We start from the raw sequence: 25,645 nt of genomic DNA, 5'->3' as shown, positions 1-25,645 counted from the left end.
AGAAAATAAACTGTCAGTTTTTAAAAGTAAGCAAAAAATTCAAGCAAAGTAATTACAATATTGAATTTTTAACATTAAGTATCTATGAAACCATACTGACATAAGTAACTGAATAAATGAAAGGGACAGCTCTTCCTTACATTAAACTCCAATGAATAAATGTAGAAGAAACAGGGACATAGAGAATCATCATTAGGTGAACACCACAAAATTGCTGCAGACAAAATCAAGTACTGGATGCTAAAAACAGTGAGCAAAAGTTTCAGGAAAAACAGGATATGCACAGTGTTTCTCCTAAATCATTCTTTAATTACAGAGGAAAGACACTAACTTCACAGTGAAGAAACCTCCTAGACACCAACTAACCAAGGTAAATATCACCAATAATAATATATGTAAACATCATAAACTCTTTGATATGATATACTAAGGACACAACATTTTATGGTATTTTTGCCAGATATATAACCGCATTCCATTCATGAGAAAATCAAATAAACCCAAGCAGATAGATTCTACAAAATAACTGGTTAGTTCTCTTCAAAAGGATCAAGGTCATAAAAGACAAGGGAAAAATGAAGAACTGTTACAGAATGCAAGAGACTAAGAAATAACAACTAAAATAGAAAAAGAACATCAGTACAAAAACTGAGGAAAATCTCAATGAGATCTGCACTTTAGTTAATAATATTGTCCCCCTTTAATTTCTTCTTTATAATATGCTAAGTGAAAGATGCACAACACAAAACAAGTACATGCTGCATGATTCCACTTATATAAAATTCTAGAACATGAAAACCAGTCCATGGTGAGAGAAAGCAAGCAGATGAGTGCCTAGAGATGCGAGGTCATTGGGCAGCAACTACAAAGAGGCAAAAGGAAACATCTGGGGACAATAGATATGTTCATTATCATGATTATGGTGATGGTTTGATGGGTGTATACATGCCAAACCTAATCAAATTTATACTGTGAACATAATTTATATTATTGCAATTATATCTCAGGAAAGCTGTTTAAAAAGTTTACAACAAATTATCTTCGACAGTTTCTTGAAGAACTCATTAAAGGAAGAAAAACAGGGAGACCTATTTAGAATCTTGTAAAAGCCTAGCAGACACCTCAACTATGACAGAAGACAGGAGGGGCAGAAAGAAGATAAAAACAGTTGTATTTGCTATCAACTAAAATGCATATACATTAGATACAAGTTAAATTGTTTTATATTTATTTATTTTTATAATTTATATTTTTCCTGGCCTGGTAGGTCAGTTTGCATTGTCCCAATATGCCAAGGTTGCGGGCTCAATCCCTGGTCAGGACACATACAGGAATCAACCAATCAATACATAAATAAAGGAACAACAAATCCATGTTTCTCTCTCTCTCCTCTACTCTCTTTCTCTCTCTTCCTCTTCTTCCCCTTCTTCTCTCAAAATCAATTGATAATAAACAAAAAAGAGAACGACTGTTTTTCTAATGTTAGTGACAAAAGAGACAAGATTAATCAGTTCAATCAGAAAAAGCGTTTGTTTTTTAAAAAACGTATCTTCATTATTGAATGTATTACAGATGTTCCTCATTTTTCCCCTACTGACCCACTCCTCCCCACTCCCACCCCCTCTCCTGCCTTTTCCTATATTACTGTCTGTGTCTATTGGTTATGCATAAATGCATTTAAGTTCTTTGGTTTATTTCTTCCCACCCCCCAACCCCTCTTCCCTTTGAGGTTTGTCAGTCTAGCAACCAATTTGCACTTCTTAATCCCTTCACCTTTTTCACCCATTCCCTCAAACCCTGTCCCATCTGGCAAACCAACAAAATGTTCTCTATATCTATGAGAATGTTTCAGTTCTGTTTGTTCATTTTGTTTGTAGATTCAATTGTTGATAGATATATATTTATGGCCATTTTGTTCATATTTTTTATCTTTTTCTTCAAAAAGACCCTTCAATACTTCATATAGTAATGGTTTGGTGGTGATGAACTCCTTTAGCTTTTTCTTTTTCTGGGAAACTATATGTCCATCGATTCTAAATAACTTTGCAGGATAGAGCAATCTTGGTTGTAGATTCTTGCTTTTCATCACTCTGAATATTTCTTGCCACTCCCTTCTGGCCTGCAAAGTTTCTTTTGAGAAATCAGCTGACAGTCTCATGGGAACTCCCTTGTAGGTAACTAACTGCTTTTCTCTTGCTGCTTTTAAGATTCTCTTTGTCTTGAACCTTTTGCATTTTGATGATGATGTGTCTTGGTGTGAGCCTCTTGGGGTTCATCTTGTTTGGGACTCTCTGTGCTTCCTCGGCTTGTATGTCTGTTTCCTTCACCAAGTTAGGGCAGTTTTCTGTCATTATTGTTTCAAATAGGTTTTCAATTTCTTGTCTCTATTCTCCTTCTGGCACCCAAGATGCAAATGTTGGTATGCTTGAAGTTGTCCCAGAGGCTCCTTACACTATCCTCATTTTTTTGGATTGCTTTTTCTTTTTGCTGTTCTGATTGGGTGTTTTTGCTTCCTTATATTCCAAATCGATGGTTTGCTTCTTGGCTTTACCTACTCTACTACTGAATCTCTGTAAATTATTCTTTATTTCAGTTAGTGCCTCCTTCATTTGACTAGTCCTTTTTTAGGCTCTTGAGGCCCTCACTAAGATCCTTGTAGTTCTCACTAAGTTCACTGAGCATCCTTATGAGCAGTGTTTTGAATTCTGCATCTGATAGATTGCTTATCTCCATTACTATTAGTTCTTTTCCTAGAGTTTTGTTCTGTTCTTTCATTTGGGACATGTTTCTTTGTCTCATTTTGGCTGCCTCCCTGTGTTTGTTTCTGTGTATCAGGTAGAGTTGCATGTCTTCTGGGCTTCCTAGGGTGGCCTATTATAGTAGGAGTCCTGTCGGGTCCAGTGGCACAGCCTCCCTGGGTTCCTAGCTGGGCCCTCGAGGTGCACCCCTTGTGTGGACTTTACAACCTTCTGTTGTAATTGAGTCTTGATTGCTGTTGGTACATCAATGAGAAGGTTTTACTCAGGCTGATCAGCTGCAAGGACTGGCTGTGCCCACTATCCACCGACCTCTGACTACCTTAGATGATCAGCTCTGCAGGGGCCCACTGAATCCATTTCCTGAGTATGTCACGTGTAGAGGTGGACGGATGGTGATGCTTCGCAGTGTTCTGAAGCTGTCCACTGGGTGTGCTGGTTTTGGGGCAAGGTCAGCCATTGCCTGTGTTCTACCTGGGCCCACCAAGCATAAGCTACAAAGCTGTCTGCAGATGGCTGCTTCTTGTGTTGGGCTTGGAAGTGCCCAGGAAAGGCCAAGTTGTGAACCAAGGCTGGCTGCTTCTAGTGTCACCATCTTGACCAGAAGTTCAGAAAAAGAGTTTTTAAAACAGACTTCTACTGTTAGAATTAGCAGTAACGTCCCTATGAATTAATAAAGGTAGATAAAAGTCAGAGTTGAATAGAGTGATAATATTTCATCACAAAAGTAAAACCACAGTATGGTCCAGATAGTGTGGCTCAGTGGTTGAGTGTCGACCCATGCACCAAGAGGTCGCTGGTTCGATTCCCAGTCAGAACACATGCCCAGGTTGTAGGTCTGATCCCCAGTTGGGGGCATGCTGGAAGTAGCCAACTGATGTTCTCTCTCATTGATGTTTCTTTCTCTCTCTCTCTCTCTCTCTCTCTCTCCCTCTCCCTCTCCCTCTCCCTCTCCCTCTCACTTCCTCACTCTGTAAAAACAATAAAGGAAAAAGAAAAAAAAAATTTTAAATAAAAATAAAACCATAGTATGTTTACTAACTTTTCATTTCAAAGTATTCCAATATTTATATATTTTATAAACTTTTCACTTTTAAAAATGAATAACCTCTAATTTGGGAGTAAGAGGCATGCCATATCTGGGTTTTTCACTCTGCACCCATATTAAAATAAAAGAAAAATATACAATAATGTGGGCTTATGAAACGGCTAAGTTTTTATGTAAAGCAAACAACTATCAGTCTTTAATCTCACCTCTAGTGACTTATATTTTGCACAGATGTTAAGAAACACTACTTTGACTCTGTATATAGCATAAATCACCATATTTAAAGGCCCTCAATTAATTACCAACTCTGAAAATCTTTTCTAGAACACAATTTTACTCATTACCACACTGTTTTTAAATACATGTATATCTAAAGAAGTCTATTAGATAATGCATTGCAACACAGTAAACAGAAACCCAAGGATATGAATTAATCTTTTGGTATAAAATTTCATACTATTAAAGCAGATTTTCTTACTAATTTTCTTACATCAACTAATATCCTAGATTTTATATTCCTTGAATATCCAAAAAAAATGAGGACCTACATGGATAAATTCTCAGTAATCCTACATTCCAAACAGTTGTTTTAAGTTTATTTTAATAAGATATCTAATATTAAAAAATAAAGTATAGCCCGACCGGTGTGGCTCAGTGGTTGAGTGTATACCCATGCATCAAGAGGTCACCAGTTTGATTCCTGGTCACAACACATGCCCAGGTTGTGGGTCTGATCACCAGTGGGGGGCATGCAGGAGGCAGGCAATCGATGTTCTCTCTCATTAATATTTCTATCTCTCTCTCTCCCTCTCCCTTCCTCTCTCTATAAATATTAATAAAGAAAAAATAGTAATAAAGTATACATAAGGTATGAAAAGTAAGAAAAATACCTACAAACCCATCATCCAGGTACAAAAATAATTCACCAAAAATACTTTGCAGCTTTGTTTTCTTTATTGATATTAGTAGAGGGAGAGGGAGAGACAGAAACATCGATGAGAGAGAACATCTCTTGGCTGCCTCTTGCATGCTCCCACTGGCAATCAGGCCCACAACCTGGGCATGTGCCCTGACCGGGAATTGAACCAGTGACCTCTTGGTGCCTGGTCAATGCTCAACCACTAAGCCACACTGGCTGGGTTATCATCAATACTTTGAAGCTCTGAGTGTTCTTTCCTCACCACATACACCTGTACCCCTTCAAGATATAACCACTATCTTTATTTATTATTTTTTTAATCCTCAGGTGAGGATATTTTTCTATTTATCTTCAGATACAGTGGGAGGGAGAGAGGAGAGAAAGGGAGAGAAAGAAAACCATCCATGTTAGAGGGACACATCGACTGGTTGCCTCCCGCAGGACCCCAACCAGGGCTGGGGATGAACCGCAACTGAGGTACCTGCCCTTGGCAGAAACTGAACCCGAGACTCACTGGTCCACAGGCTGACACTCTAACCACTGAGCCAAACTGGCCAGGGCATAACCACCAACTTTAATTTTGTGATTATATTCCTGCTCTTCTGTAATTTATTGACTTCTTGTACTGAATTATTAATATAATACAATTCATTTACACATTTTCCTACTGATGAAAACATGTGCATGCATAAAAAGAATTTATTAATTTTTCTGATTTTAAAAAAGTTAGTTCCAAAATAAGAAATAATGTGGAGAAGGGGTCTCTGACCTTACACAGTCCAATTCAATATACTATTTAAATTATAAAACTTGGTGAATACAACTGGCACTACTATTATAAACCTATGGTAAATATGGCTCATTTCTTTTCATAACAGAATTGCAAACCTATGATGTTTACATCTTTCTAGTACTTTTTGTTGATTTTTAAAGATTAATGATTATGACTGTACCTGGTATATATTTGTAAAAGAGATTTCAGATTGACCTTTTAAATTTTATAAGACACTGTGTTTTTAAAATTGGCTCATTAGAGATTATTTACTTATATAGGATGTTCTCTGTATTAGTTTCCTGGGGCTGCTGTTATAAATATCAAAAACTGCCCTGGCTGGTGTGGCTCAGTTGGTTGGAGCATGGTCCAATACAACGAAAGGTTGTGAGTTCAATTCCCAAACAACAGGGCACATACCCAGGTTTCAGGTTCAACTGGTAGGGCGCATACAGGAGGCAACCTATTGATGCTTCTCTCTCTCTTCCTCCCTCCTACCCTCCTTTCTTCCCTCTCGTTCTCCAAAATCAACAAACATATCCTCAGGTGAGGATAAAAAAAATAAATACCCCAAACTAGGTGGCTTAAAACCACAAAATTTATAGTCTCAGTCTGAAGACCAAAAGTCCAAAATCAAAGTGTCATCAGGGCCATGCCAGCTCTGACAGCTCTATGGGAAAATCCTTCCTTGCCTTGTCTAGCTTTCTGTGTTTCGTTGTCTCATAAAAGCATCACTCCAGTCACATAATCATCTTCTCCCTATATGTCTTCTCAAGTGTCTTCCCACTGTGCATGTGTGTCTCTGTGTTCAAAGATCCCTTTTATAAAGACATTGTCATACTGAATTAGGGCCTAACCTAATGACCTCATATTGACTTGATTACCTTTATGAAGATTCTATTTCCAAATAAGAGCACATTTCTGTACTGGGGATTAGAATTTCAACATATCTTTATGGGGGGTTGGGGGGTAGGTACCTGCATCAACCCTTAACATTCTTTCCTTGTAAATGCTCCATAATATTGAGACTTAAGGTACTAAGAGTAAATAAAAATATCCTATGACTGTATGCCATGCTGTATGTCTATACTAAGGCTATCCAATCAAACTTTCTGCAATGAGAAAATGTTTTTTATCTAACTGTTCTATAAAGAACATAGTAGTCACATGTAACTACTGAGCACTTGAAATATGGCTAGTGTAAGGAATTGATTTTTTTTTTACTTAGTTCTTAATAAACCCAAATTTGTAATAATGTGGATAGTGATTTCCATACTGGATATACAGAAGAACTGGTGATTATTTGCTTATATAAAAGGGTTGGAGACCAATTCAGCTTCAAATATGCCATGTTAAAGTTCAACAAATTTCATTATAGAAGTTTAGGAAATCTTCAGCAGGCTAATGTACACTGTAACTCTTCAATAGAACACAGTATGTATTATTTCCCAAACTTATTTCCCCTATATTATCACATAGTATCAAGAGTCCCTTATATCAGTCTTCAGAAAATTCTATTCTACATTTTTATATAGGTATAGATAGGTAATATATCTGATAAACTAAATGTCATCAGCTTTTTAAAAGCCTGTTTAAAAAATTTTAAGTGCATAAATTTATTGGTTTTTAGTATCTTCACAAAGTTGCACAATAGTCACCACTATATAATTCCAGAGCATTTTATTATCACTCCAATAAGAAACTGTACTTATTATCAGTCATCCTCTGTTCTTGCCTTCCCCCAGTTCCTACAAACTAACTACATACAGGGTATGGCAAAAGTAGGTTTACAGTTGTGAGTACACAAAAGTTTATTCTTTTATTATTTACTGTATTATTTTCCATACAAACTGTAAACCTACTTTTTTTTTTTATTAATGCTTACCTAAGAATATTTTTTTCATTGATTTTTTTTTTTCTTTTAGAGAGAGAGAGTAGAAGGGAGGGCGGGAGAGAGGGAGAAACATCCATGTGAGAGAGACACATCAATTGGCTGCCTCCTGCACGCACCTAACAGGGGCCAGGGATTATACCTGTAACCCAGGTATGTGCCCTTGACCGGGACTTGAACCCGAGACCCTTCAGTGTGTGGGGTGGGGCTCTAAACACTTAACCACACTGGCCAGGGCTATAAAACCCACTTTCGCTCCACCCTGTATATAATTTGCCTATTCTGGAGATTTTGTATAAACAAAATCACACAATATGTGGCCTTTTATGTCTGGCATCTTTCACTTAGCGTAATGTTTTAATATTTATCCCCATTGTAGCAGTATGTATCAGTACTTCATTCCTTTTATGAGTCAATGATACTCCTTTGTATGGATAAACCGCTTTGTGTTTATCCATTCACCTGCTAATGGACATTTGGGTTGCTTCCACCTTTTGGCTATTGTGAAAAATGCTGTTATGAACATTCATGTACAAATTTCTGTATGAACATCTGATATCAACTCTTTTGGGTATATACCTAAAATAGAACTGCTATGTTTAACTTCTTGTGAACTATCAAACTTTTTTACAGTGGTTACACTATTTTACATTCTCACCAGCAGTTCACGAAGGTTCTAATTTCTTTACATCTTTGTCAACTCTTGTTATTGTCTTTTTATTGTAGCCATTCTAGCAAGTGAGACGTGGTATCTAGTGGTTTAGATTTACATTTCCCTAAAAACTAACTCATGTTGAACATCTTTTCATGTGCTTATTGGCCATAAGTGTATCATCTCTGGAGAAATACCTATTCAAACTCATTGCTTGTTTTTTTTTAACTGGAGTCACCAATTTTTAAAGAGCTTTTACAACCTGAATTTTCAAGTCAACTACTGGAAATTTTATTTCTATAAGAAAATTAATTATAATTGTTGATTGGCTTCCCTGACCAGCTCAGGAAAGTCTGTTCAGCTCACACATACTAATAGGAAAAACAAATGTAGTGGTTGAGAAAAATATAGGCTCTAAAGTCTGACTGTGAGGTCAACTAACATTCTAACTTTGTGAGCATGAACAAACAATTTAATTCCTCCAGTTTCTGCATCTTTAAATGTAACAACAGAACCCATCTCATTGTATCCCACTGCTGCAAAGATTAACGAAATAGAACATTGCTTGGCAGAGTGCCTGGCACTCAATAAATCTAAACATTATTTGTTGCAGTGCAGTTTTAATATTTTAATGTCTCAGGATCACCTAATTAAAAATACTATAAAACAAAGGTGAAGGAATTAAGCAAAAAAAGAAAAATACTCACAGACACAGACAACAATATAATGATTAATAGAGAGGAAGGGGGAACTAGAAAAGGGTAAAGGGGGAATGAATAGAGATGGAAGGAGACTTGACTTGGGGTAGTGAATGCACAATATACAGATGATGTATTAAAATACTATAAAACAAAATTCCTAACTGCTTCTTACAAATAATTTATTCAAAATTCCTACTTAAGAGAACAGTAACATATCCTCACTCCCTACTATATATAACTTAGTCACTGACAAGAACTGTCAAACTCTCTGGCAGGACAGAGCTTGGGCCAAGGCAAAACCACCAAACAGGAGGAAAGGGCAGCAGACATATTAGAAGTGGGCACACAAGACTTTCCCAAGTGATGAAAATGTCCGGAATCTTGACTGAAATAGTGGTTTATATAAGTATATACTCTTATAAAAATCTCAAGATCAACATTTCACTGCACATAAATTCTACCTCAAAAAAGAAGTCCAAAAGTAAATAAGTAAGCCATTATTTAAGAATACATACATATTGAGTTCTGTTTACTTTAGTAGGGAAAGATTACTAACATATTTTAGATTATTTTCTTTTTTTAATATTTTTTCTTTATTAATGTTTTTTTAAGAGAGAGAAAAGGAGATAGATAGAAACATCTATGAGAGAGAACGTGGACTGGCCAAGTCCTACATGCCCTCCACTTGGGATCGGGCCCAAAACCTGGGCACATGCCCTGACTGGGAATCGAACCAGTGACATGGATTGATGCTCAACCATTGAGCCACACTGGCCGGACTAGATGATTTTCAAGAAAAACTTTTCTGGTTAATTGTTGGCAATCCACTAGGTATAGGTATTGTTTTCAAAGTAGATACAAGGCACTTCTATCAGTAACATATACTTCTCCTACTGATACTGTGTCAGTAATAATGTATAATTAACTACATGCTTCCAAACATTCCTCAATTTCTAAAGCATTACTTTATTTAAGGGTAATAGCTAATGACTGTGACCGAAATTAAACTGAGAAGGTCAACTTAATGTACAGGAAGGGACCAGCCCATCAACTTTGGCTATTTTCTTTCTCTCCCATATGAAATGAATAATACATGATTCTCATGTTTAAGCTCTTGAAATCAGACTGTTTTTTCTTTCACCATGTTACTTTTCCTTATCCTGTGTAATATTACCTCACTTAACAAGTGTTCTTAAATGAAAATGTCTTTAAAATTAATTTCATGATTCTTTGTCTTCTTTGTGTTGAGTTGTATGAGTACTCTATATATTTTGGAAATTAACCCCTTATTTGATGTATCGTTGGCAATTATGCTCTCCCATATAGTGGGTTCCCTTTCCATTTTGACGGTTGTTTCTTTTGCTCTGTAGAAGCTTTTTACTTTGATGTGGTCCCATGTGTTCATTTTTTCCTGTTTCTCTTGCCTTAGGCATTGTATCAATGAAAATTCTACTACTTATGATGTCTATAATTTTGTTGCCTACATTTTCTCCCAGGATTTCTATGTATTCATGAGTCACGTTTAAGTCTTTTATCCATTTTGAATTTATTCTTGTGTACGGTGTAAATTAGTGGTCTAGGCAGAAGACCTAAAGAGACACCTCTCCAAACAGGGCATACAAATGGCCAAGAGACACATGAAGAAATGCTCAACATCACTAATCATCAGAGAGATGCAAATTAAAATAACAATGAGGTATCACCTCACACCTGTCAGAATGGCCGCCATCAACAAATCATCAAACAAGAAGTGCTGGCGAGGGTGTGGAGAAAAGGGGACTCTAGTACACTGCTGGTGGGAATGCAGACTGGTGCAGCCACTATGAAAAACAACATGGTGTTACCGCAGAAAGTTAAAAATTGAACTGCCATTTGACCCAGTGATCCCACTTCTAGGAATATACCCTAAGAAGCCTGAAACACCAATCAGAAAGAATATATGTACCCCTACATTCATAGCAGTACTATTTATAATCTCTAAGATCTGGAATCAGCCCAAGTGTCCATCAATAGATGAGTGGATAAAAAAGCTTTGGTACATATACTCAATGGAATACTATGCAGCTGTAAGAAAGAAAGATCTCTTATCCTTTGACATGACATGGAGGGACCTGGAGAGTATTGTCCTAAGCGAAACAAGCCCATCAGCGAAAGACAAATATCACATGATATCACTTATTTGTGATATATAATGAACAAAACAAAATGATGAACAAAATAGACTCAGAGACATAGTAGTAGGGCCCAGACTGACAAACCTCATAAGGGGGGTCGGTGAGGAGGGGAGGGAAGAGATATAACACAGAACTTATATGCAGGTATGCATAACCATGGACAGGGACAACGATGCTGGGGGCGGGGACGGGATCGGGAGGAGGGGTCACTGGGCAAAAGAGGAGAAACATTTGTAACAAAAATTAATTAATTAAAAATTAAATAGCCCCGGCCAGTTTGGCTCAGCAGTTAGAGCATCGGCTTGTGGTCCAGAGAGACCCAGGTTCGGTTCCCGCTAAGGGCATGTAACTCGGTTGCAGTTTGTCCCCAGCCCTGGTTAGGTCATGCAGGAGACAGCCACTTGATGTGTCCCTTTAACATCGATGTTTCTCTCTCTCTTCCTTCTCTCCCTCCCACTCTATCTGAATAAAAAGTGGAAGAATGTCCTTGGGTGAGGATAAAAAATAAATAAATGAATGAATGAATGAATGAATGATTTCATAACAACATCACAAAGTATTCACATTAGATATGTTTAACTTTAATCAAACCTTCAAACACAACTTCCAGTTTATAAGAAATATAGCGGATTCAAGAAAACATTAACAACTAGACAAACTCATAGTGTGGTGGACAGCTGCAAAAATGTCCTAGGGGAAAATGTCCTAGGTTAAGAGACTAACAAAATACAACTAATAACCCAATAGAACACTGAGCAGATCTTTGTTTTAAGAAAGAAAGAAACGCCCTGGCCGGTTTGGCTCAGCGGTTAGAGCGTCGGCCTGCGGTCCTGAGAGACCCGGGTTCGGTTCCCGCTAAGGGCGCGTACCTCGGTTGCAGTTTGTCCCCGGCCCTGGTCAGTTGTGTGGGTGGCAGCCACTCGATGTGTCCCTTTCACATCGATGTTTCTCTCTCTCTCTCTGTTCCTCTCTCTCCCTCCCACTCTACCTGAGCAAAAAATGGAAAAATGTCCTCGGGTGAGGAAGGAAGAAGGTAAAGAAGGAAGAAGGGAAGAAGGGAAGGAAGGAAGGAAGGAAGGAAGGAAGGAAGGAAGGAAGGAAGGAAGGAAGGAAGGAAGGAAGGAAGGAAGGAAGGAATACTGAGGAAATTTTAAAAAGTCAAACTCCTTATTAGGCGATATTAGGGAAGTATTAATTTTTATATCATGAAGATGTATATGAATGTCATTTTTAGATGATGCACACTGAAGTATTTAGGTACCAGTGAAGTGTCTTGATGTCTAAACTTTCCAATAGCTCCCACAAATATACACACACAGACATAAAGACATGCACACACAAGCAAATAAATGATATGGCAATCTGTTGACAATTAACCCCAAATGGTTAGTATCCAGGTGTTCTGTATGTTTTAAATTTTGTATAAACCTTTATAAAGAAAATAAGGGTTATTGGTTGTATTTTCTTAAATAAGTAAACAATATATTTGATGAAGTAAAGAAACTAGTACAAGCATACTTCATTTTATTGCACTTTGCTTTACTGTGCTTCACTTTATTGCACTTCACAGGTACTGCAGGTTTTTGTTTTTTACAAAATGAAAGCAAGATCCTCCACCAGCAAAAAATTGTAAGTCATTAAATAGTTCTCATGATAGTAAGCATTTTATAGCAATAAAGTATTTTTAATTAAGGTATGTACATTTTTAAATGATATAATGCTATTGTACACTTAATAAATTGTAGTATATACTGTAAAATAACCTTTATATACATGAGGGGAAAATTCATGTGACTTTATTGAAATATTCACTTTATTTCACTGGTCTGGAACTGAACCCACAAATATCTCTGAGTATGTCTGTAATGGTCCTTTTACAAGCATTTTAGTTAAATGCTATGTATGTACACAATTGGACAAAATTAGAGGTGGAAATTTCTACACACAAATTCTATATAGAGCTGAAGGCAAGTAATCTCTATAATTTATCTCAATTTTCTACAAAATAGTTAGGTGTTAACTGCAGGTCAGAAGACAACATACCTCAACAGCACACCATGATATTAATAATGAATACTCTAAGTCTTATGTACTATATGGCTTAGAGTCTTCACTATTATGTATTATTTACATGCTATATAAAGAAAAATACTTAACAGACTTCAGAAAGAGTTTTGTCAAAACTGGGTAATTTTTTTTTTTTTTTTGGTACATGCCCCTAGCAGGAACCGAACCTGGGACTCTCTGGTCTATAGGCCAAACACTGAGCCAAACCAGCCAGGGCAGAACTGGGTAATTTTTAAGTGGACTTAAAGTTTCTTTAACAGAATCAGTTAACTGAAAAATTAACTTAGGGAAGACTAACTAATTTTCCTATTCCAGAAAAAAAAAAAAAAACATTTAAAAATATACTAAATAATATACATTATTTTAGTTTGAAATATACATCCATGTCAATAGAATTTTCTTCTTCCTACATACCCTCTTCCCAATGCAGTTTCATAACCTTTCCCTCAGTTCAACACAATAATGGTGAAAACCAGACTTACCAACCATCTGCCTTAAGGTCTCAGTTTCCTCATTTATAAAATGAAAAGGAAATGTTTATAATGGAAAGAAAACTATTCCACTTCACAGCATCATTTCATTTAAAGGGCATAATATACTAAAAGGTTCTGAGCACTGTGCTTAGAATTTAATTAGCATTTATTAAACAATCTTTAATGTGAATATAACTATGAATGTTCTTATTTAATTTATTTTTTTAATGATTTTGATTTTTTTACGGAAAAAAACATCGATATGAGAGAAATACATCGATCGGCTGCCTCCTGCATGCCCCTCACTGGGGATGGAGACCACAATCTGGACATGTGCCCTGACCAGGAATCGAACTGAGACCTCTCAGTCCATGAGATGATGCTCAATCCACTGAGCCACACCAGCTGGGCTGTTTGAATATGTTTTTAAAAGTCAGCTGTTGCTAAGACTGTTTCAAGTTTTATTGTTCTTATTTTATATGAGAAACAGCATGGAACAATCTCCACAAAATAAGTTTTAGTATTAAATGTGAATTAGTATCTCAGCTCTGCAACTGAATAATTTTATCATAAAATTACTTTATTTGAGTCTCACTTTTCCTATGTGGAAATATAATTAAGACCAATCTCCCAAAGTTAAAGATTATATGAAATAAGACAGGTAAAAATCTTTAAAAGGGATTAACATAATAGGAATTCATTACCTGTTAGTTTGTATTTGTTTTCCTTTTTTTAAGGTCAATGGGATTTATAATTCATATGATTAATAGTGAACAAAAATTCTATCATCCTTGTGCTTCAGAAACAAGTAAAACTGATGCTGGAAAGGAAGTGATAACAATTATGGCAACGGCAAACAAATGAGACCTAACAGCTATTGACTACTGTACTATAAATAACCAAACTTAAAATATATTGTCTCCCTATCACCTACCCTCCATAAGACACATACACAACAGAACCAAACAGCTCAGTCTCCCAAAGGACAAGACAGCAGCAATTACATAAAAAAATTGTATAGGCTTGAAGAGAAAAATTAAGGCATTATTTCTTTTAAATGTATGACTGAGAATTATGACACAAATAACTAATTTGATCAGTTTTACCCCACTAAGACATTAAAACATAAAACTGCCTAGCAAAGGTCAAATCACAAGGACTTCCAACAATGGTAGTGTAGAGGTTGGCAAATCCTCTCCCAAAAACACAACCATAAAACCAAACAAAGTCAAAACAAACATTTCAAATATCTGAAAATTGACCAAAGACAAACAACAAATTAAGAACCTTTTATTTATGAAAAACTTGCCATTCCAACATTGATGGATACACATCACTTCCGGTGTAGCCATACTGGCTAACATTACTACTAACCTGTTGCAGCTACTGCCTCTAGAGCTGTGGACAAGTGTATAGGTTCAAGAATTCACATTGTGCCCTGGCCAGTTTGGCTCAGTGGTTAGAGTTTCGGCCTGTGGACCAATGAGTCACAGGTTCAAATCCAGTTAAGGGCATGTACCTCGGTTGTAGTTTGCCACTAGCCCCGGTCAGGGTGGTGTGGGAGACAATCAATCGTATGTCCCTCTCACATCGATGTTTTTCTCTCTCTCTCTCCCTCCCTCTCACTCTATCTGAAGATAAACGGAAAAAATGTCCTCAGGTGAGGATTGAAAAACAAATAAAATAAAAAATAAAAGAATTCACACTGTGATGAAGAGTGATAAGGAAACTGTTGGCATGCTTCCAGGATTTGATGACTTTTGAAATCACACCAGAAGGGAAAACAAATACTAAATTAGACCAGATTTTGCTAAATGGAAATAATATAACAATGCTGGTTCCTAGAGAAGGGTCTAAAATAAGAATGGATTTCCCTTGAGGTTCTGGTTTGTCTTATGACAAATAATTGCAAATCTTTTTTAAACCTTTCAATGTCTGGATCTGTGAAACTAAGTTTTCCATTAAAGGGGATACTTTTGTAAACGCCATTTTAAAAAAATGTTTTTATTGATATTTTAGAGAGAGAGGAAGGTAGAGGGAGACAGAGAGTGAAACACTGATGACAAAGATCAGCTGCCTCCTGCACAACCCCTACTGGGGATTGAGCCCACAACAATGGCATGAGCCCCAGCCAGGAATCAAACCAGCAACCTCTTCCTGCATAGGTCGATCTCAAAAACTGAGCCACACCAGCCGGGAGTAAATGCCATTATTGTAAGTTAATCATAACTATCTTGGAAAAAAGAAGTTTGCTCTTTGAAGACTAAAATAAAGGTGGTTTTAGTTAAATAAATAAATTAATTAATTAATCAATTAAAAGACAATGCAAAGGCCCTTCCCAGTTTGAATCAGTGGTTAGAGCATCAGCTCTCGAACCAAAGATTTACAGGTTCAATTCTCAGTCAAGGGCATGTACCTCAGTTGTAGGTTCAATCGTAGGCCCTGGTTGGGGTTGTGTGGGAGGCAACCAATCGATGTGTCCCTCTTACATCCAATGGTTGTTTCTTTTCTCTCTCTCTCTCTCCATTCTCCCCTCCCACTCTATCTAAAAATTCAATGAAAAAGTATACTTGGGTAAATATTTAAAAGAACAATACAAGGAAACTAGAAAGTGTGACCCAGACTGAAGGAAAAAGAAACTATCTCTGAGTGGGCCCAGAATAGCAGACAAATTCAAAACAACCATAATAAATATGTTAAAGAAACTAAAGAAAGCATACTTAAAGAATCAAAGGAAAATATGATGATTATGTCTCAGCATGTGGGGAATCTCAAAAAAGAAATAAAAATTAACCAATTCTAGAGTTTAAACGTAGAAAAATTGAAACGGAAACATCATTATATAGGCTCTACAGCATATTTGGGATGGCAAAGGAATCCAAAAACATGAAAATATTTCATAAAGTTGACAGGATGGCGGCTGCCAGGACCAGAGGGAGGGTGAGTGTGTGAGAGGGTAAGTGACTATGTGAGAGTGTGAGTGGAACTGAATGAAGGTAGACAACCAAACCCGAGCATTGCAGAGTCACAGAGCAGAAAGTTCCTGTGCTTTGGACGGGAGAAGCCGGCTACCTCGGTAAGCGGCTCTTCAGGATGCTTCTCCCTGCGCCACAGGGAGGTCCCAACACTTTGGAAGATCTCAGGTCTTCCCTGGTAGGGGAGGCAGTAGGAGCGGCTAGGGCCCAACAACCTGAGCCCACCAGCATACCTGGCACCATCGGACCAGTGGACACACTGTGTCAACACAGACCAGTGCACAGTAGTGGAGCTCCCAAGGTGCTGGTTGCGAAAGTCACAGACAGCCTGAAGCCCAGCACCATCCCCCATAGTAACAGCCCTATCAGAGTCTAGATATATCCAGCAACAGAGGCTGGGGAGCAGATATCTATCCTCAAGCAACAGAAGCACAGACCAGCAGCTGAGACCCTTCCCCAAAGACTACAGGAAAGGGTGAGCAGAAGTTGAGCCCTGCAGGACAGCAGCACTCCCCAGACACCAGCTACAGGACCTGGGGCTCCACAGAGGCCTGTGCAGTCCAGTGGCCCACAAAAGCAGTGAGAAGCCAGAGCCCTAGAGAGACTGGTGTGATCCAGCTACCCACCCGAGGGCACTGCAGGGTGCTGGGGCACCAGAGAGGCCTGTGCAACACAGCAGAGACTTTGCAATCTAGTTACCAGCAGGACCTGAAAGGTGCTGAAGCACCAGAGAAGCCTGTGTGACTCAGCAGCCCATAACATAGGCAGAGCCGGGTCCCCAAAGGTTCTGTGCAATCCAGTTACCCACGAGACCTGCAGCTAGTGGGGGCACCAGAAAGGCCTGAGCGACCCAGCTGCACACAAGATAGGCATAGAGGATGTGAAAATGGAGGCTGAGTGAATAGAAGCTACGAGATTATCTCCCAGGACCAAATGGGGATTACAACTAAAATAAAGACAAATCCTCGGAACAAAGCAACAGAAAAGCAGCAGGACAGGACCAGGGACACTGAAAACCAGGGCGACATTCCAAGGCATTGAGAAACAGAGACTATTAGCCTCCAGGAAAAAGCTAGAGGATAACTGATTCTTTACTGGGCTTGCAACTCTACCCGGCAAAAGTAAGACTTGACAGTGATGTTTAATGTGGGCCCCCCAAGGCTCATCCAAACCCAGTAGAGGGAGCCACAAACAGCAGAACACCAATACCCATAGGGAATATTTGGCAGGCTCCGAAAACCACTGAGATAGCCAAAATGGTGAAACAAAGAAACAAATTCCAAATAAAAGAACAAGAGAACTCTATCGAAGAAAATAAATGAAATAAAGCTAAGCAAATTATCAGATGTAGAGTTCAGAGCCATGATCTTGAGGAAGCGCAACAGCATGAGTAAGGATATCAGCACCATGAGTAAATATATAGAAACGTTGAAAACCAACCAAGTGGAAATGAAGAATGACATGGCAGAAATTAAGAACACAATGGAAGGACTAACCTGCAGAGTAGAGGAAGCTGAGGACCAGATCAGTGAATTAGGAGACAGGGTAGAAAAAAAATCAACCAATCAGAAAACCAAAAGGAAAAAACAATTAAAAAACAGGAAGACAGCTTAAGAGAACTATGGGATAACTGGAAACGTAATAACATTCACATCATGGAACTCCACGAAAAGGAAAAAAATGGGCAAGGGTTAGAGAATATATTTGAAGAAATAGTGACAGAAAACTTTCCTAACTTGGTGGAGGAAGAAGGCATTCAAGTTCAAGAAGCACAGACAGCCCCAAGTAAGAAGAACCCAAACAGACCCACACCAAGACACACAGTAATTAAAATGCCAAAAATTAAAGACAAAGAAAGAATCCTAAAGGCAGCAAGAGATAAGCAACAGGTTACCTACAAAGGAAACCACATAAGGCTCTCAGCTGACTTCTCAACAAAAACACTACAGGCCAGAAGGGAGTGGCACGAAGTAATCAAGGTCATGAAAAACAATGATCTGAATCCAAGACTACTCTACCCAGCAAGGCTATCATGAAAAATAGAAGGACAAATAAAGAGCTTTCCAGACACAAAAAAAAGCTAAGGGAATATATTAACACCAAAAAAGAATTGCAAGATATGCTAAAAGGACTGAAGTAATTAGTAGAAGAAATAGGAAGAAAAATAGAACCACACTAAACAAAGATGGCAATAAATAAGTAAATATCAATTATCATCTTAAATGTGAATGGTTTGAATGCTCCAATAAAAAGACACAGAGTAGCTGACTGGATAAGAAAGCATGAGTCACGTATATGTTGTTTACAAGAGACCCACCTCACAACAAAAGACTCACATAGGTTGAAAGGAAAGAGATGGAAAAAATCTTTCAAGCAAACAGAAATAAAAATAAAAAAAGCAGCTGTAGTAATAGTCATATGATAAAGTAGATTTCAAAATGAAGGCCATAACTAGAGACAAAGAAGGCCACTACATAATATTGAAAGGCTCTATCCAACAGGAAGATATAACCTTGATAAACATATAGGAGCACAAACATATATATATATATATATATATATATATATATATATATATTTTTTTTTTATCCTCACCCGGGATATTTTTCCATTTTTTGTACAGATAGAGTGGGAGGGAGAGAGAGGAAGGGAGAGAGAGAGAAAAACATCGACGTGAAGGGACACATCGAGTGGCTGCCACCCGCACGACCAACCAGGGCCAGGGACAAACTGCAACCAAAGTACGTGCCCTTAGCGGGAACCGAACCCAGGTCTCTCAGGACCGCAGGCCGACGCTCTAACCGCTGAGCCAAACTGGCCAGGGCGCACCAACATATATTAAAAATCTTTTGGAGGACTTCAAAGGAGAAATCAACAGCAATAAAATCATAGCAGGAGACTTCAACACCCCGCTGACATCACTGGATAGATCTTCTAGATAAAAAATTAACAAAACACAGACTGTAAATGAAGCGCTAGATCAAATGAATTTAATAGATATCTACAGAGAATTACACCCCAAAACTGCAGAAATCACCTTCTTCTCAAGTACACATGGGACATTTTCAAAGATAGACCACATGTTAGGGCACAAACTAAGTCTCTACAGGTTCAAGATTGAAATCATATCAAGCATCTACTTAGATCACAATGGCATGCAAATAGAAATCAATTGCAACAAGAACATGCAAAGACATTTGAAAACACAAAGACTAAATAGCATGTTATTAAACAATAAATGGGCTACCATGGAGATCAAGGAAGAAATTAAAAACTTCCTGGAAACAATGCAAAAGAACAAACAACAACACAAAATCTATGGGGCACAGCGAAAGCAGTCCTGAGAGGAAAGATCATAGCACTACAGGCCTACCTCAAGAAACAAGAAAAATTTCGAATGGACTATCTAACCTCACAACTTGAAGAACTAGAAAGGAAACAAAAAAAAAAAACCCCAGAGCAAGTAGAAGGAAGGAAATAGTAAAGATCAGAGCAGAAATAAATGACATGAAGACCAAACAAATCATTCAAAGAATCACGGAAACAAAGAGCTGGTTTTCCGGAAAGATAAACATGGGATTGATGGACCCTTAGTTAGACTCACCAAGAAACAGAGAGAGAACCCAAATACACAAAATCAGAAACGGAAGAGGAGAAATAATAACTGACACCACAGAAATACAACGGATTATTAACAAATATTATGAACAATTATATGGCAACAAATTCGATAATCTAAGCGAAATGAACCAATTTCTAGAAACACATGGTCTCCCAAAACTGAACCGGAAAGAGATAGAAAACTTGAACAGACCAATAACAACAGAAGAAATTGAAGATGTAATCAAGACTCTTCCAGCAAACAAAAGCTCAGGACTGGATGGCTTCACAGGGGAATTTTACTGAACATTCAAAGAATACCCATTCTGCTCAAACTACTTTAAAAAATTCAAGAAGGAAGACTTCCAAACTCATTTTATGAGGCCAGCATAATTCTAATTCCAAAACCAGAAAAAGACACTACAAAGAAAAAAAACTACAGTACAATATCCCTGATGAACATAGATGCCAAAATCCTGAACAAAATACTAGCAAATCAAATCCAGCAATACATCCAAAAAAATCATTTACCATGACCAAGTGGGATTCATCCCAGGGATGCAAGGCTGGTACAATATTCGCAAATCAATAAATGTGATACACCACATAAACAAAATGAAAGATAAAAATCATATGATTATATCAATAGACACTGAAAAAGCGTTTGACAACATCCAGCACCCATTTCTGATAAAAACGCTCAGCAAACTGGGAATAGAGAGACCATATCTCAACATAATAAAGGCCATATATGAAAGATCTACAGCCAACATCATACTCAATGGGCAAAAATTAAAAGCATTTCCCTTAAGAACAGGAAGAAGACAAGGATGCCCACTTTCGCCACTCTTATTTAACATAATACTGGAAGTCTTAGGCACAGCATTCAGACAGGAGGAAAAAATAAAAGGGATCCAAATGGAAAGGAGGAAGTGAAACTGTCATTATTCGCAGATGACATGATACTATACGTAGAAAACCCTAAAGACTCCATCAAAAATTTACAAGACTTAATAAATGAATTTGGAAAAGTAGCAGGATACAAAATTAACGTCAAGAAATCGATGGCATTCTTATACACCAATGATGAACTCACAAAGAGAAACTAAAAAAAACAATCCCATTTACCATTGTGGCAAAATAATTAAGATACCTAGGAATACATTTAACCAAAGAAATAAAGGACCTATTCGCACAAAACTACAGGTCATTGAAAAAAGAAATGGAAGATATAAAAAAAGTGGAAGCACATACCTTGTTCATGGATTGGAATAATTAACATCATTTAAATGTCCATACTACCCAAAGCAATCTATAGATTCAATGCAACCCCATCAAAATACCAAAGACATACTTCACAGAACTGGAACAAATATTTCAAAAGTTCATATGGAACCAAAACAGACCTCGAATAGCCACAGCAATCTTGAAAAAGAACAAAGTAGGAGGGATCACATTACCAGATTTCAGGTTATACTACAAAGCCACTGTAATCAAAACAGCCTGGTACTGGCACAAGAGCAGGCATATAGACCAGTGGAACAGAACAGAGAACCCAGAAATGGACCCAAGGCAATATACTCAATTAATATTTGACAAAGGTGGCAAGAGCATACAGTGGAGTAAAGACAGCCTCCTTAATAAATGGTGTTGAGCCCTGGCTGGTTTGGCTCAGCGGTTAGAGCATTGGCCTGTGGTCTGGAGAGACCTGGGTTCGGTTCCCACTAAGGGCACATACTTCGGTTGCAGTTTGTCCCTGGCCCTGGTTTGGTTGTGCGGGTGGCAACCAATCGATGTGTCCCTTTCACGTCGATGTTTCTCTCTCTCTCTCCCTCCCACTCTATCTGAAAAAAATTTCAAAAAAATGTCCTCGGGTAAGGATAAAATAAATAAATAAATAAATAAATAAATAAATAAATAAATAAATAAATAAATGGTGTTGAGAAAATTGGACAGCTACAGGCAAAAGAAATGAAACTAGACCATTAAGTTACACCATACACAAGAACAAACTCAAAATGAATAAAAGACTTAAATGTGACTCATGATTCCATAAAAATCCTAGAAGACACTGTAGGCAACAACATTTCAGACTTCATACGCAGCAGAATTTTCACTGATACATCACCTAAGGCAAAAGAAACAAAGCAGAAAATGAACACATGGGACTACATCAAACTCAAAAGCTTCTGCACAGCAAAACATACAATCATCAAAATGGAAAGGCAACCCCCTGTATGGGAGAGCATCATTGCCAATGGTATATCAGATAAGGGGTTAATTTCCAATATATATGAGGGCTCATACAACTCAACAAAAGAAAGACAAAAAGAACAAATTAATAAATGGGCAGAGGAACTAAATAGACACCTCTCCAAACAGGACATACAAATGGCTAAGAGACATATGAAGAAATGCTCAATATCACTAATGATCAGAGATGCAAATTAAAACAACAATGAGGTATCACCTCACACCTGTCAGAATGGCCGCCATCAACAAATCATCAAACAAGTGTTGGCGAGGGTGTGGAGAAAAGGGGACTCTAGTACACTGCTGGTGGGAATGCAGACTGGTGCAACTACTATGGAAAACAATATTGTGTTACCTCAAAAAATTAAAAATTGAACTTCTATTTGACCCAGTGATTCTAATTCTAGGAATATACCCTAAGAAGCTTGAAACACCAATCAGAAAGAATATATGTACCCCCATGTTTATAGCAGCACTATTTACAATAGCTAAGATCTGGAAACAGCCCAAGTGTCCATCAGTAGATGAATGGATAAAAAAGCTAGCTGTGGTACATATACACAATGGAGTACTATGCAGCTGTAAGAAAGATCTCTTATCCTTTGAGACAACATGTAGGGTCCTGGAAAGTATTATCCTAAGTGAAACAAGCCCAGATAAAGACAAGTATCATATGATCTCACTTATTTGTGGAATATAATGAACATGACAGTCTGTTGAATGAGGTATTCCCAGACACATGGAAGTGGGGTATGGACTGACAATCCCCAGAAGAGGGGTTGGTGGGGGAGAGATAAACTACAGAACTTATATGCATGTATGCATGAACAATGAACATGGATAACAAGGCTGGGGACATGGCGGGGATCGAGGGGGGAGTCAGTGTGGGGAAAAGGAGAAACATCTGTAACTAAAATAAATTAATTTAAAGAAAAAAGAAGCCCTGGCCAGTTTGGCTCAGCGGTTAGAGCGTTGGCCTGGGGTCCGGAGAGGCCCGGGTTCGGTTCCCGCTAAGGGCACGTACTTCGGTTGCAGTTTGTCCCCGGCCCTGGTTGGTTGTGCGGGTGGCAGCCACTCGATGTGTCCCTTCACATCGATGTTTCTCTCTCTCTCTCCCTTCCTCTCTCCCTCCCACTCTATCTGTACAAAAAATGGAAAAATATCCTCAGGTGAGGATAAAAAAAAAAAAAAAAAAAAAAAAGAAAAAAGAAAATATTTTGTAAAGTTATCTAATCTGAAATACAAAGATAGAAGTGGAGAGAGACCTGTGGGACAACAAGTGTACCAACTTATGCATAATGAGGAGTTCCAGGAGACAAAGTGGGATAAAAAAAATATTTGAGGAAATAATGGCTGCAAATGTCTCAAGTTTGATGAAAAACATTAAGTGCAACAATGCTTGACAAGACCCAAGTGGGATAAACACATACATACATAAACACACCATACGCAAACACTGAAAACCAACAATAAGAAAAGGTTGCAGAAGCGAAAATAAAACAACTGATCATGTACAACAGAACAAAAAATATAATTAATGGCTGACTTCTTATCAGAAACAATGAAGGCGAGAAACCAATAAAGTGTCACATTTAAATGCTAAAACAGAAAAATTGTCAACCATGAATTCTGTATCCAGCAAAACTATTGTTCAAACCCATAGGCAGAGCATACCAAAAAAGGAAATGACATCAAATGGTATGCAAAAAAGAGTTAAAAAAACAGGCCTGAGATTGCTATATTAAAAATGGTCTGCTTGCAAGGTTGGTCAGCTGGGAACTTGGGATTTGGGGAGCGTTCTGACCATTCCTTAACTAATAAAAGTAGCCAGTTGTGCCTAAACTGTTTGTACAGTACAAACTACATGGCTTAGGCTAAAACATGTAATATGGAATTTAGTATGTTATACGACGGTGGGGCAAATATGTAATGGCCACCAAAACATACCAAAAACCATGGAGGCAACTCCAAAGAACATAACAGAATTCATTGTAGGGCAATTTAATTAGAGAAGATTGGGCCTGAACACAGTCGGCCCAGCAGTTTTGCAATTTTTCTCTGCTAAAGACTCCTGTGACTGCATCTTTAAAAAAAAAAAAAAAAAAATCGTGTAACTCAAGTATGAATGGTTGATGGGACAAAGAATGCAGTAGCTCCAAGGCCATACCTCCTGGTGAGCCATACTATCACCATTTTGATATACATCTTGGTTATCATCCTGGCCATTAATAACCAAAGTATTTATGGTTAAAAATTAAGGAACACAGATACTCATTAACTAGAAGTCTTTGATATGCTTACTAAGGACAGTGAGGTTGGTCAAAGGTCACACCATAAAAGGACAGGAAGATGGTTTTTGTTTACATCTATACAGAACATCCCCAATAAAACCTTGACGACTGAGTCTATAATGAGCTTACCTGGTACATAATACTGCATATATCTTATCTTGTCACAATTTGATGCCAGAGGAAGCAAGCACATTCTATATGACTAAACTGAAAGAGGAATATTGGAACTTGCATGTGATTCCTTCAGATTTTCCCCAATGAGCCTCTGAAATATTTGCTTTGTATCCTTTTGTTGTGATAACTCATAAACATAAGTATAACTATAAACTCAGTCCTGTGAGTCTTCCTAGCAAATCACTGAGCCAGGCAGTAGTTTTAGTGACTAATGACATGGATGGTAACTCAATCCGAATGAACAAACAAACAGCACAAGAAATGGCAAATAAATGGATAAATATAAAAAAACTGAATAAATGTTTTTACCTTTCGTCTTTTTAATTTCTCTAAAATATACTAGGTTTTATAAAATAATTTTTAAAAAGACAATACACTGTAGTGATATATATATATATAACATATATGACAATACCTCAAAGAAGAGGCTAGAGAACAGAACATTCAGACAGAAAATCAATATGAAAATAGAAAACTTGAACAACACTACAGACTAATTAGACCTAATACACATATACAGATAACTCCACACAACAGAAAAACACACTTTTTTGTCAAGTGCATAGGACATATTCTCCAGACAGACTGTAAGTTAGGCCACATAGTAAGTCTTAATAAACTTAAATTCTCTCTCTCTCTCTCTCTCTCTCTCTCTCTCTCTCTCTCTCAGTATTTCTTCTGATCACAATGGAATGAAACTAAAGATCAACAGCAAAAGCAAAACTGAGAAACTCACAAATAAGTGGAAATTAAACAATCCATTTTCTTTTAAAATCCTGAATGGAGGATGTTTTTTTCCATTTATCTTCAGATAGACTGGGAGGGAGGGAGGGAGAGAGAGAAACACCGATGTGAGAGAGAAACATCGATTGGTTGCCTCCTGCACAACCAGAGCAGGG

General features: G+C 37.7%; 1 protein-coding gene and 1 pseudogene across 7 annotated transcripts in view; one reads left to right on the top strand and one right to left on the bottom strand.

Moving 5' to 3' along the window:
- RIC1 (RIC1 homolog, RAB6A GEF complex partner 1) overlaps positions 1-25,645 on the bottom strand; it is a 143,547-nt gene that overhangs the window by 109,493 nt on the left and 8,409 nt on the right. For 3 of the 7 annotated variants that reach the window (XM_036260288.1, XM_036260289.1, XM_036260286.1), the window contains exon 1: positions 24,702-24,745. The exons of 2 other annotated variants lie outside the window; for them this stretch is intronic. In XM_036260288.1, coding sequence (XP_036116181.1) covers positions 24,702-24,710 — 9 coding nt within the window. In that variant the 5' untranslated portion in view covers positions 24,711-24,745. Of the gene's footprint in view, positions 1-755; positions 796-14,157; positions 14,181-24,701; positions 24,746-25,645 lie in introns of those variants that run through there. 2 more of the 7 variants (XM_036260290.1, XM_036260287.1) reach the window with 2 other exon arrangements.
- Positions 14,195-15,332, top strand: LOC118629945 (annotated as a pseudogene).

The sequence above is a fragment of the Molossus molossus genome, unplaced genomic scaffold, assembly GCF_014108415.1.
Source record: "Molossus molossus isolate mMolMol1 unplaced genomic scaffold, mMolMol1.p scaffold_m16_p_14, whole genome shotgun sequence".
Taxonomy (NCBI): domain Eukaryota; kingdom Metazoa; phylum Chordata; class Mammalia; order Chiroptera; family Molossidae; genus Molossus; species Molossus molossus.
Note: the sequence above shows the minus strand (reverse complement) of the source record. Positions and strands in the feature narration are given on the sequence as shown.